This window comes from Thamnophis sirtalis, unplaced genomic scaffold (genome assembly GCF_051295495.1).
Source record: "Thamnophis sirtalis isolate CommonGarterSnake01/CBP01778 unplaced genomic scaffold, rThaSir2_p1.2 scaffold_3, whole genome shotgun sequence".
In the NCBI taxonomy this organism is placed as follows: domain Eukaryota; kingdom Metazoa; phylum Chordata; class Lepidosauria; order Squamata; family Natricidae; genus Thamnophis; species Thamnophis sirtalis.
In genome coordinates this window covers 128,299,413-128,313,352 of record NW_028261383.1, presented here as the reverse complement: position 1 = coordinate 128,313,352, position 13,940 = coordinate 128,299,413, and the positions used below count along the sequence as shown (strand labels likewise).

Genomic DNA, 13,940 nt, shown 5'->3' with positions numbered 1-13,940 from the left:
CGCAGCCCCTCCCCTCCTCTCTCTGATGTCGGCAGAGCCTGTAGCTGCATGTGGCTCTGCATGGCTTCCCTCACAACTCTGCAGGTACCTCCTGGACAACAGCTGCACTTCAGAGCCTACTCTGAAGAAACTCTTCTAGTTGTGGGTGGGGTAACGTGGCAAAAACTTCATGAATCCATGAAGAAACAAACCACAGAGCAAATGAAGTTTACAAATATTATTCATAGTGACTAACCCACTGCCTACTCTTGACCCAAGGAAACCAAGTATATATTGATAAGCCTATGGATGTGGAGCAGAGGTGGTATTCAGCAGGTTCCGACCAGTTCTGGAGAACCAGTAGCAGAAATTTTGAGTAGTTCAGAGAACTAGTAAATATCATCTCTGACTGGCCCCGCCTCCCATCTATTCTCTGCCTCCCAAGACCCAGCTGATTGGAAGGAAATGGGGATTTTGCAGTAACCTTCCCCTGCCACACTCACCAAGCCACGCCATGCCCACCAAGCCATGCCCACAGAAGTGGTAGTAAAACTTTTTGAATCCTACCACTGATGTGTACATACATTTTCTGATCAGTCTAAGAAAAAGAGATTGGTTGCTATATTCTCTCCTTGTTATATCCTTCCCTATAAAGGCTTTTTAACAAGGAAGGATGGATAATTGGAAGGGCAGTCAAAGGAACTGCACATCTTAAATCTAGCATGCTGTATGCAGAAATGACATTGACACCTCAAATGGTCAAAGGTGTCAAAAGTGAACTTTAATTCAAGTACCATCATTTCTCAAAAAAAGGGGAACTGCTTAGTGTTTTTCTTAGAACTGTATTGAATTTCAAAAACACCAGGTTCATTCTTCTTTGGGAGGCATATTTTGAGTAAGAGAAACATAATGGAGGTCAAACAACATGCCACAGATCCTACTGGGATCAGTTGAATAGCATCATTCTATTTAAGGTCATAACAAACAACAAAAACTGGTCAGTCTTGAGTTTAGATTCCAGAAGCGCATTGGCTTGAAGAGACACATCAAGCATACAAATGGACTTGATCCCATAATGTATAGCCGCTGTTATATTAATACACTGGGATGACATTGTCACCTGCATTAACAGCTGCAAAATTGAATTTGCAGCTGCTATTCTGCTGCCAAGGGCTGAATTAAAAAGAAAAAGAAAAGGATTTGTGTTCAACAGCAAAAAGAAAGAAAGCCAAGGTAGAAGCAGCAACAATGATCCCATACATCAGCCTTTCCTAAACTGCTCTACTTTGTGCTAGGTGGTGTCATCCAATATATCTGATGGGCACCAGGTTGGAGAAGGCAGCCAGAAATATACTTTATGTTCAGTGCAAAATAGTCTAGACATTTTCAGTGTTTCTTGTTCCAAGAGAGGTGCTCAGAGATTTACAGCTGGAAAATTATCTGAAAATTATACAGCAGGGAGTGATTTAAAAAGCAGAAGCTCCAATAGTCATATTTTAATGGAGAGAACACAGTACCAACAAAATGTGAATTTGAGTGGAAGATTGGCTATGAAGAGCATGTGGCAAAATGCATAATCTTTTCACAACTAGCCTTTTTCCTATTTAATCTCCCCTTCCTCAAACAGCTCTTCTATTTCCCACAGAAGATAGATAGAAGAGAGATTTTGAGTGGAAAAAAATGATTAACTCCAAAAAAGTTAGACCACTGTTGGAGAACCTTTTCGGCACCAAGTGCCGAAACGGGAGTGTGCATGTGCGTGAGAATGCCGGAAACCAGAAGAGCAGTTCCACTACGCGCACACTGGGAAGCTGAGCTTCTGGTTTCTGGTGTGTGCATTCGCGCTGGTCACCTGGTCTTCCAGTTTCTGACATGCATGTATATGTGAAGAGCAGCTGGCAGGCATGAATGCACACGCTGGAAATCGGAAGCTTAGCTTCCTGGCACATGCATATGCGTCAGGGACAGAGGTGGGTTCCTACCAGTTCGCACCTATTCGGTAGAACCGTAAAATGTGGTGCAATCAGAACATTGCGTGTGTTGAAGTTGTTTTAACGCAAACCAAAGATGCCTTTTAAAAAACAAGTTTACGTCATATTCTTATGCACGCCAGTGCTGTGTATGAGGTAATTTAAGGTGGTTCTGACAAGTGTCGTCGGCATCTTCATATCCAGTCACATGGACGGCAAGCCACTCCCATCCGGTCACATGGGTGGCAAGCCACTCCCACAAAGGAGGCCACACCCACAGAGTAGGTTTGAACAATTTTTGAAACCCACCACTGGTCAGGGAGCTGCTCTTCTGGTTTCCTGTGCTCCCATGTGCGCGAAGACCAGCTGGCCAACACGCATATGTGCGCTGGAACCCAGAAAAGCAATGAACAATGGCTGGCATGCCCGAAGAGATGGCTCTGTGTGCCACTTCCGGCATGCGTGCCATAGGTTCGCCATCACAGAGTTAGACCCACCTCCAGATTGATCTTCCAATCAGATACCTTCAAAACATATCTACATACATTTTTGTTTGCTTTGGTGGAGGGAGCTTTTGAGTTGGGGTGGACTGACCGTGACTGTCTGGATAAGTCCCTACAGTTTCCTCTGCAAGATTTCAGAAGTGAGTTGCCATTGCCTGCTTCTTCCTAGGGCTGAGAGAGAATAACTGGCTCAAAGTCACCCAGCTGGATTTTGTCTAAGGCAGGATTAGAATTCACAGTCTCCCAATTTCTAGCCTGATGTCTTAATCTCTACATTAAACTGACAGTCTTGCTTGCTTAGGTTAGGTTTAGTTTAAATGTACGCCTTACTTTCTAAAGGCAAATGACCATATTTGCAACCAATATCTAACCCAATCAGTCTTATTCCTTTACAAGTTAGAATTGTCTGAACCTCAGCATTAAGTATAATGCTGATTGCTTACTTTTCACTGAAATCTGCTTTAGGTTCTTCCCTCACAAAATCATAGGAATCTGGGGACTCATCAAGTTGTTCCTGTGAACAGTGAACAGGGTACAGTACTTGGCAGCCCTAGATCAGAAGATGCTTCTTAGCATGTCAAGCGAGGACATCAGCACGTATCATGGTATGGGGACAGATGGCCATTCTGATTAACATGTTGTTCCTTAATCAGTTCTATGATTGAAACCTCTTTATAACTTGTGTCTGACTTGTTTGAGCAGATGGAATGCATACTCAGAGGAGTTCTATAGGAAGAGGCTACCATTTTGGTGATACCTCTAGCCATCTTATAGACCTTGGTATATTTTCTATACTGGGACCAATAGGAACATGCACTTTTGCATTAGCCTCTCAAAATATAATATAATTATTGGCAGGTTCTAATCTAAACAATACATTTGACATTTGAAGGGGAGGGGAGGGAGGAGAGGCGGGGGAGGGAAGGGAAGAGAAGGGAAGGTCAGATTTGATTTAACTGACTCATCATCAGGAGGTGAAATGATATAGGTCCCGAGAATTGAAACGTGATGCCAAGTTATCTCATCTTATCGAGAATTAACTGACCAGAGCCTTCTTCTAAGATCTCCCCTCCCAATTTTTCAATCCATATTACAGTCCTGGGATTTTCTGGTGTTCTCCCATCCAGTCCTAGCCAGATCTAAGTGTTCTGTCAAGGGCAGCTAAACACGGGGACCTGCTGTGATGTTCTTTTAATCCCATTCACTCTTTTAAAAACATACTCTAGGTACAGATCCTACATCCGTAATAGGGCTAGTCTGAGCAGCCAGCATTTCTATGTAAAAGGTGACAACAAGATCCCAATTGTGAGAAAAGGATGATATTAGCTTTGGCAAAAAGCATGCATGTACGGCAATTATTTCATTGTACAGTTTGCCTACAGCTACCGATTTCATCTTATTTGATTTATAAAATAGCTATTAAGAACTACCAAATGATTTAACATAAATACTTATGTGTAAAGTAGTTATCAGAAACAAACACCACATTATTTCACATAATTTCTGCAGCACTGATCAGTTCATGGAACTCTCACCATTACTGCAAAGTACAGAAAGGTGTAGCCATTAGCAATTCTCATTCTCACCTCAAAGGCTGATGCCTTCAACCACCAATTGATTACAACTGTGTTATTTTAAGATATTAGCCATTAAAGCAATCTCTTTTTGCTGCCTGGGGTGGATTAAGAATGCCTCCCACCCCTTTCCCACACCCCTAAAGCCATCCTGACAACATTTGGCAGTGGGAAAAGACATCTATTGTAGCTGAGAATAACAGGAGGGCTGGGTAGTTCCCTGTTCCACTGGGTTCTCCCCCTCCGCCCCAAGTTTCTGCTGTTCAACATTGTTGTCATGATCCAATAGAGCCAGCCAACCTCCAAACTCCAACCAATCTGCCAACTTCTAGCCAATTTACCAACAATCAACTAACCCCCCTTGTTAACTATGAAGTGTCAAGCTTTTGTACTTTACTCATTTTCAAACCAATGAATAAGTTTCCTGCTCAAGATGCGGCTCACCCAATCCGTCAAAAAACACTAAGAAGTGTTTCACAGAGCAACTGCCACTGTTGCTGCCTTTAAAATGCGTTGCAGTTTCATCTAATAACAAGCAGAATTAACCTAGCTATACAGTGCAAAGCACAAAGCAAAGGGTCAACATTAATCGATGCTGAAAGGCATGGATTTTCACTCCAGGGGCTAAGAGCAGAAGCAAGATGGAGTTTAACAAGTCCGACTCTTGGGCTCTTTGGCTGTAGGGAAAATCGATCCGAAAGGACTAAAATAGAGATAAGGTTCTGCTTACCTGCTCGTGATATTCAATGCCCATGCTGAGAGTATTGATCAAGATAGCAATCATGATGCCACGGCCAAAGTATTTGCTATCCACAATCTTCCGAAACGTCTCGCAAACCACCTTCCAGAAGGCTAGAAATTTTCGTGTTTTTCTTCCCCGAGCTTTCTGGTGCTTAGGGTCTCGCTGGTCACTGTAGTGAGCATCCTGGGTGAATTCATATACCACATCGCTATCGGAGTCTCCTGCCTCATGATCCTTCTGCTCTGGATTGTTAGCCAAAGTTTTTGTGCAATAGGGACAACTTTCTGGGCTGCAAATATTATCAGGTTTGCCCCCTTTGTTGGAAATCTTGCAGGAACTTTGACAGGGATCTAAAATGAGAAATCAATCAATAAATATTCATTTATCAGGCTTCTTAGAGGTCCCATTTTGGAGCAGCTGAACAATGTGATAGTGCCAAACCCAGATATGCCCTTTGGTGGGGGGGTTGTAGAAAATCCTAAGAATTTTAGGTCCTTTCCTTTTACTGCTGACTTCAACCAGTACAGGCAGTCCTTGACTTACTACATGTGATAAGAATGGGGAAATATTACTTTGGTTCACATTTTTCTCTTGATAATTTATGGTAGCTGAATCCTAATATGAGGCTTTGCAATTTCAGCAACTGTGGGCACCCTAACCCCCAGAATTCCTTAGCCAGCATGAGAATAGGAGTCCCCACATCCAAAGTTGCTGTGGCTGAGAAACAATGGCCTAATCCAAAGACTATCAGATATGGGAAGGTGACTCTACATGGGCTCAATGTAATTAACCATCAACGTTTACTTTTCTTCAGAATATGTGCTATATTTTTGAGACCAAAACAGTACAGGTAGTGTTTGACTTGCAACAGTTTCTTTAGTAATTGTTCAAAGTTACAATAGTACTGAAAAAAGTGACTTGTGACTGTTTTTCACACTTACGACCGCTGCAGCATCCCCATGGTTATCTGATCAGAATTCAGATGCTTGGCAACTGACTTATATTTATGATGGGTGTTATGTGATTCCCCTTTTGCGAACGTTTGTCAAGCAAAGTCAACGGGGAAGCCACATTCATTTAACAGTTGTTGACTCATCCTTCCATCCTTCCGAGGTGGGTAAAATGAGGACCCAGTGTCAGCTTTCCAAAAGATGTTCTTATTGATTCATGGGCCTTGAGCCAAGTTTCAAAAGAAAACCAATCTGTCAGCCTCTGCTTCGCTGCTGCTTTTCAGCTGCCATTGAAACGGGGAGCGGGGGCATGGTATTTGGGAGGGGAATCATTATGTACTGGAGGATTGTTATTAGGAGCTGTCCTGACCCTCTATCTGCGCATGTGGAAGAAGGGAGTTTCCCGCCAAGGGCAACTGTCCAGTATTCCAGCCTGATGATGCTTTTTGAAGACATCTCCCACCTGACGGTTGGGTGAATTATTATTGGACTATGAAATGGGGTGCCAAGAGGAGGGGATTGAATTATACATGATATCTATTGCTTTCACGCCTTTTTACTCAGACTCAGCTTTGCTTTGCTACTCATCGTTTGTAATTAGTAAAAGTACACTTAATTCTAAAACATGGAGTTGAATGGTTTCTTTCTTGATTATTAAACAAAGGAGCACCCGACAATAAGCTGAGTCTCACCTCGCACCCAACCCAGAGCGAACACCTTCCAATGGGGGTGCCCTCAAAGAAGAAAAAAAATGTCTTTACACGGCAGTGACCAGGAGGAAGATTTGGGAGCAACAGCAGCTCCATCATTACCGGAAATGCTGGCCGAACTGAAAGTGGAGGAACCTACTGTTCAACCCAGGTGGACTTGGGGAGTGGGACAGAAAGAGGAACCTGATGAACCACTAACTGGAGTCACGAGGAGGAGGCCCAGGAAACCAGCTGCTGACTGGTGTGGATCTAAGGAGGAAGACTACAAGATGTCCCAAGCCATGAAACTCCTTGAAGAGGCATGGGACGAACGCCGGGCTCAAGAGCATGGTGTGGAAAGAGGACCGGCGGAAGAACTAGAGAGAAGATACCCGCTGCATAGCTTAAGGGAGACTGGGGTGTGTGTGAAGGGGAATGTGCACAAGAAGACCTAGCACTGGCCTCTCCCCCTGCAGCTAGAGACATTCCGAGAGCGGGGGGTGGGGGGGCAGGCAACGTCAGATGGCTAAGGTCCCACCCTTAAGCGTAAAATATGATGGAGAACCCAGTGGATTGGGGTTGTTTATAATTCAGGTTTGGAATTATATGCAAATATATGGGCCTGACCTGGATTCTGATGAAGCTAAAGTAAGAATAGTGTTAATGGCTCTAGAGAAGAAAGCAGCTGAATGGATGGTCGGATTACATAATAGTGACTCCCCTCTCCTGAGGAATTTTGATGGTTTTATGGCAGCCATGAGAAGACGCTTTGATGACCCTCTCACCGAGCGCCGGGCTAGAATTAAATTTACGACGCTCAGACAGGGGAAAAAGACTGTGCCTGAATATGTACAGGAATTCCAAGAATTGTCAGCTTATATGAGAGGATAGTCTGAAGAGGCCTTATTAGATCATTTCACGGATGGTTTGAACAAAGACGTTTACCAGTAATATGTAAACAGGAGACTTCCCCGCCGCTTAGAACCTTGGTACGAGGCTGCTGCAGATGTTGAGGTTGATTTGGCTAGACTCCGTTACAAGGAAGAGGGAGAAGCTGAGGATTCCCCTCCCCCCACCAAATCTCCCCTCCCAAAGGTGCAAAAAGGGGGAAGGGGAGGATTCACAGGCAAGCCCAAGCCTTCCGTCTGCTTCCGCTGTGGGAAGGAGGGGCACCGTGCTATGAATTGCCGAGTCAAGATGACCCACACTGCTCCTCCCTCCTGGAGAAAAAGCCCGAGAAGCCTCCTAGCAAGAAAAGAGAACCTGTTTTGAGGGGGGAGGAGATTTCTTGACGCTTCGAGCCGGAGGAAGGAGGGAGCAGAAGTCCCAGTTCATCTGACGACAGTGACTATGAGGACGCAGACCGCTGGGTAAGTTCCCGCTCGGGGCCCATGCTTATCCCAGTTGAGCTTCTGACACAAAAGAGAAAATTCTGGCTCTTTTAGACTCTGGTTGCTCACGTTGCTCACGTTGCATTATAAGTAATTTAGTAATTTTTAATTTAATAAATTTATATGCATTTGAACTGGACTATGGAGTGTCAGGCTGCTTTCGAGAAGTTGAAATGCCTGTTTGCAGAGGAACCGGTCCTGAAACACCCAGACATGGATGCACCTTTTGTGGTCCAGGCTGATGCCAGTGATGTGGCAGTGGGGGCAGTACTGCTTCAAGCAAATGCACAAAGAAAATTACAACCCTGCGCTTACACCTCTCGCAAGCTGACTGACACTGAGAGACACTGGGCTATTTGGGAAAAAGAAGCTTTTGCTGTTCGTTGGGCTTTGACAACCTGGCATCATTTTCTAGAGGGCGCTAAACACCCTTTTGAGGTGTGGACTGACCACAAAAACTTGGAGGTGTTGAAAACCCCCAGGAAACTGTCTCCCAAACAGATGCGCTGGGCACAACATTTCAATAGGTTCAATTTTACTTTGAAATACATTCTGGGAGGGAAGAATTTTATGGCTGATGCTTTGTCTAGGCTCCTGCAGTACAACAGTTCAAAGCTCAGTGTTGTCCAACCTGTCATTCCCACAAGGAGTCTGGCTGCTCCTGTTGTCACCAGGAGTCAGACAACCTCTAAGTTAGAGGACACACAAGACTTTATCTCTGAACTAAAGGGGGCCCTTACAAAGGATGAATGATTTCAGCAACATATGAATGAATGCACCATGAAAGATGGATTGGCTTGGATTGGTGCAAAATTATATGTCCCTACATCCATTAGAACCACTGTCCTCCAACGGGCTCATGACTCTCGCATGGCCAGACACTTTGGGTTCATGAAAACCTTGGATCTCGTTAAGAGACAATTTTGGTGGCCTTCATTGAAAAAAGACATTGAGTCTTATGTGGCTAGTTGTCCCATTTGTGCTTCTGCAAAACACCCTCTGGGAAAACCCCAAGGGTTGCTCCAGGCGGTAGCCCACCCAGAAGTCCCGTGGAAAGAGATCTCTATGGATTTCATCGTTGAACTTCCGGAGAGTCAAGGAAATACAGTAATCTGGGTTGTTACTGACTTATTCTCCAAGCAAGCTCATTTCATTCCTTGCTCCAAGATCCCATCCGCCAAATCTCTGGCTAAGATGTTCATCTCGCATATCTATCGTTTGCATGGGGTGCCGGACCGCATCATTTCAGATAGGGATGTCCAGTTCACCTCGCTATTTTGGAAAGAATTCCTGAAACTGATTGGCTCCGCCCAGGGCTTAAGCTCCTCCCACCATCCTCAGACTAATGGGGCCTGCAAGAGGATTAATTCTGTGCTGGAGCAATATCTTCATTGTTTCATCAACTACCAGCAGGATGATTGGGTGGAATTGTTGCCTCATGCTGAAGTGGCATACAACAATTCCGTGCACAGTAGCACGGGCTTTGCCCCTTTCCGTGTTGTTTATGGGCAAGATTTTGTGCCCATCCCGGAGACTCCTTGTGAGAAACCACAAGTGTCCTCACTCTCTGAGTGGAGTGATCGACTTCGGGAGATGTGGCCTTTGACGCACCGGGCGCTGGAAGCTGGAAACAGGCAGATAGGAAGAGGTCTAAACGTCATGACTATAAGGTTGGTGATCGGGTTTATTTATCCACTAAGTTTCTTCAAACAACTCAAAAGTCAAAGAAATTGGGCCCAAAATATGTTGGCCCATTTCCAATTGTCAAGATCATCAACCCTGTTTCCGTCGGTCTCCAATTGCCAAAGCATCTCAACTGGATTTATCCTGTTTTTCATGTTAATCTCCTGAAACTGTAACATACTTCTCTGTTGAGGACTCCTCTTCTGCCTCCGCCCGCCCCACTTTTAATAAGCAGCAATTTGAAGTCCTGGAAATTTTGGACTCTCATAAACAGAGGAACCGTATTCAGTATCTTGTAGCTTGGAAACATTTTCCCCCATCACACACTGAATGGGTTGACAAGTCCCATGTTCGAGCTCCTCATCTGCACCGCAAGTTCTACTCTACTTACCCTGACAAACCCTGATTTCTATGTGGACTGCTAATTTCCCCCTTCCCCTTTCTCTCTTCTACGTCATGTTGTTCGTTTGTTTGTCTGTGTTCTTTCGTTTCTGCAGGTGTGACTGTTCTTTTCTGGAGGAGGGCCGGATGTCAGCCTCTGATTCGCTGCTGCTTTTCGGCTGCCATTGAAACAGGGAGGGGGGCATGGTATTTGGGAGGGGAATCATTATGTACTGGAGGATCGTTATTAGGAGCTGTCCTGACCATCTATCTGCACATGTGGAAGAAGGGAGTTTCCCGCCAAGGCCAACTGTCCAGCATTCCAACCTGATGATGCTTTTTGAAGACATCTCCCACCTGACGGTTGGGTGAATTATTATTGGACTATGAAATGGGGTGCCAAGAGGAGGGGATTGAATTATACATGATATCTATTGCTTTCGCGCCTTTTTACTCAGACTCAGCTTTGCTTTGCTACTTATCGTTTGTAATTAGTAAAAGTACACTTAATTCTAAAGCATGGAGTTGAGTGGTTTCCTTCTTGATTATTAAACGAAGAAGCACCTGACATTTATTACTAGCACCATTTTGGCAATACCCTATTGCAATCAAATCTAAGCCTCATTTGAATTATAACTGAAGTTTACCCCTGTTCCTCCCCTCCCCTCGGTCTGTATCATAAATCACATTCTCCAATGAGGTGCATCCTTCACAAGCCTGCTGTAGTAATCTGAGATCCGACTCTAGCCAAAGGTATCCGTGGGATGTTCTCCCCCCCCCTTTCCTCACCATGGCAACTTTATGAGTTGACACCCAGATTGTTGGGGGCAATATGTTGACTCTGCAAACTGCTTAAAGAAGGCTATACAGCATTGTGAAGCGATATATAAGTCTAAGGGCTATTGCTACTGCTACTAATTTAACAAGTGCAGTGATTTGCTGAACAACTGTGTCAAAAAAAGGTCATAAAATGGGGCAAAACTAACTTAACAAGTGTCTCACTTATCAATAGAAATTTTGAGCTCAGTTGTTGTCATAAGTCAAAGACTACCTGTACATATAAAAAAGAGAGTACAGAAAAAAAATAGAGCCAAATGCAAGATCTGGTGTGATATAATGATTAAGGTGTCAGACCAGATCAAGCCCTGCAATTTCTTTGGGCAACTGTGGGGCAATTATTTTTTTAAGCATTCCATAAAGTTGCTCTTCTGGGGAAAGCAGAGTGGGGGCAATGCTATGTAGACAACTTGAGAGAAAAGCCTGGATATCAATCTAACTATTAACATTTAAATTAAATTAGTATAAAACAAAATCATATGGAAGAAATGTTCTTGAAAACATGAATGTTCATGGGTATTTTTTGAAGTCAGGGGAAAAGATATTAAAACAGGATAAAATGAATGGAAGAGTTTCAACATGAGAAACCAAGTGAGATCAAATCAAAGTTTCAAAGTTTCAAAGTTTAATAACACTTGTATGCCGCCCAATCCCGTAGGACTCTGGGCGGCTCACAATACAAATAAATCAAAAGGCATATAAAAAAAGAAAAGATAGACTTAAAAACACACCATGTACTCCATTCCAAGTGCGGCTGGACCATATTTTGGGGTCAACAGCCCCAGGCCTGCCGGAACAGCCAGGTTTTAGTGGCCTTATGGAAAGCCGAGAGAGTGGGAAGGGTCTGGATCTCTGCAGGGAGATCATTCCACAGGGCCAGAGCAGCTACAGAGAAAGACCTCCCCCAAGTAGTCGCCAACCGGCTTTGCCCGGTCGACGTATCCGAAGGAGGCCCAATCTGTGGGATCTTATAGGTCGTTGGGAGGTATGTGGCAAGAGGCGGTCCCGTAGGTATCCAGGTCCTAAGCCATGTAGAGCTTTAAAGGTAACGACCAGCACCTTGAAGCGCATTCGGAGACTGATGGGAAGCCAGTGCAGCTCGCGGAGGATAGGTGTAACATGGGTGTACCCAGGTACACCCGATATCGCTCGCGCGGCTGCATTCTGGACCAATTGTAGTCTCCGAACACTCTTCAGGGGCAGCCCCAAGTAAAGCGCATTACAGTAATCAAGCCTAGAGGTGACGAGAGCATGAGTGACCATTTGAAGTGCCTCCTGGTCCAGGTAGGGCCGCAACTGGTGCACCAGGCGAGCCTGGGCAAAAGCCCCCTTGGTCACAGCCGACAGATGGTATTCTAATGTCAGCTGAGGATTCAGGAGGACACCCAAGTTGCGGACCCTCTCTGAGGGGCGAAGGGTTTCGCCCCCCAGGCTAAGAGATGGAATATCTGGTCCGTTCTTGTGGGGGCAACATCAACAGCCACTCGGTCTTGTCGGGATTGAGTGCCAGCTTGTTTACTCCCATCCCAATCAGATTTATTCATCACCACTTTGTACTATGGATACTTTATTTTGGCAAGAGCTACATTTGAAACCTAGGACCCTGTCTGCATAGAGTGCTGGGATGGGTGGCCTTTAGCTTGTAACCCTGAGCCCCCTTTTTTGCAGAAACAGCAGCAGCACATTGGTAGCGGTGATGAAGATCAGGATGTAGGGGTGAAATGCTACCGGTTCGGGTCGGTTTGCCTGAACTGGTAGTAAAAAAATGCTTTAAAAAGTTTTTAAAAAAAGTTCCGACAATCAGCTGTGCCGCACGATGGTCATAACTTTTTAAAAGCAATTTTTTCCACCTATTCGCCCGAACTGGTAGTAAAAAAATGTTTAAAAATCAGCTGTGCCTGATTGTGAGGTTCCTGCTTGTTGCAGGTGCCATTTTGTGTGAAGTCCAGCTGCTTTTACATTGTGATGTCGACTTGGCCACTCCCACCCACCAAGTTCACATGATCAATCCATGCCCACCCAGTCACATGACCACCACACCATGCCCACCCAATTACATGACCACCAAGCCAAACCCACCAAGCTGCGCCCACAGAACAAGTAGAGAAATTTTTTGAATTTCACCATCGTGGGGATGGTGATGGAACTCATGGTACTGGTGGTAGAGATGATGTTATCAAGCACAACAATGGCTGTAATAATGTTCATGGGCTCATAATTTAAACTCTGAAATTCCAGAAAGCATCAGCCATCTCCACCGTATTCTTTCAGGAACCGCATGAAGGCGATTCTACCCTCCCTGATTTTCAGTTCTTTATTTTTTTGAAAGTGGCAATCCTGCCTTTTGGAGCTTTCCACCTCAGTAGATTTTACCTTTGGTATTATTCTTTTGCTGCTTTTACGTTTGTAAGGTGTTTTTTTTAATGTTATTCTAAAAGTTTTTCACACTTTGGAACAGTTTTAGCTGTGAAAATGCCAGATCAAAAATTTATAAATACCCTTCAATAAATAAGAGTGCTGATATTTTATGCTTGTAAGGTCTGCACTGAAAATGAAAGTGAGAGGCTGTTTTGAACTACATAAATGTAATCTTTGAATAATAATAAAAAAAGAAATATCTGCCTAACCCGACTCAAAAGGTTTCTGAAGGCTAGGCAAAAGAGATCAAGAATCATGATTAGATTTATAAAAGCTGACTGTTTTAAAACATTAACATACTTTTTGTTCTGCAACACTATTCCCAGAAAGCGCTGCCCAGTTGCATGAAAGGAGTATCGAAGGGTACAAGTCCTTCAGAAAATGAGGCATTATTTCGAAATCTGAGGTCTCCGATTTTACTAAGTAAAAAGTTAACCAATTAAGGTTACTCAAATTTATTGAATTGATCTGGCAAATGTCTGAATGGGATCCTTCTTTGCTTTCTCTCTACTGGTTTGAACTCAGTCCCAGTTTCCACTACCAGTTCGCCCAAACCGGTAGCAATCCACCTCTGTCTCTAAGAAATGTGGGTCAAGTAGATTCTTGTCTGGGAAAGGAAAGGCATGACGTAGGAATCTTTCTCATCTATTGTGACAGGAGTAAATACAGAGTGTGTAAAAAAAAAAAAGTCAAGATGGTGGCCTCAATAACATAAGACAATAACAAATAGGTAGAGAGCTTTGATTGCACCATTTTTTGAGCAAACACCCTTGGATTCTACCTGGGAAAATGCAAAGTTACAGAGGAATAACAGGAAATGTTC

At 44.1% G+C, this 13,940-nt stretch overlaps 1 protein-coding gene across 7 annotated transcripts in view; it reads right to left on the bottom strand.

Moving 5' to 3' along the window:
* CACNA1G (calcium voltage-gated channel subunit alpha1 G) overlaps nt 1-13,940 on the bottom strand; it is a 248,541-nt gene that overhangs the window by 189,137 nt on the left and 45,464 nt on the right. For all 7 annotated transcript variants that reach the window (XM_087710029.1, XM_087710023.1, XM_087710026.1 and 4 more), the window contains exon 8: nt 4,757-5,118. In XM_087710029.1, coding sequence (XP_087566155.1) covers nt 4,757-5,118 — 362 coding nt within the window. The remainder of the gene's footprint in view (nt 1-4,756; nt 5,119-13,940) is intronic.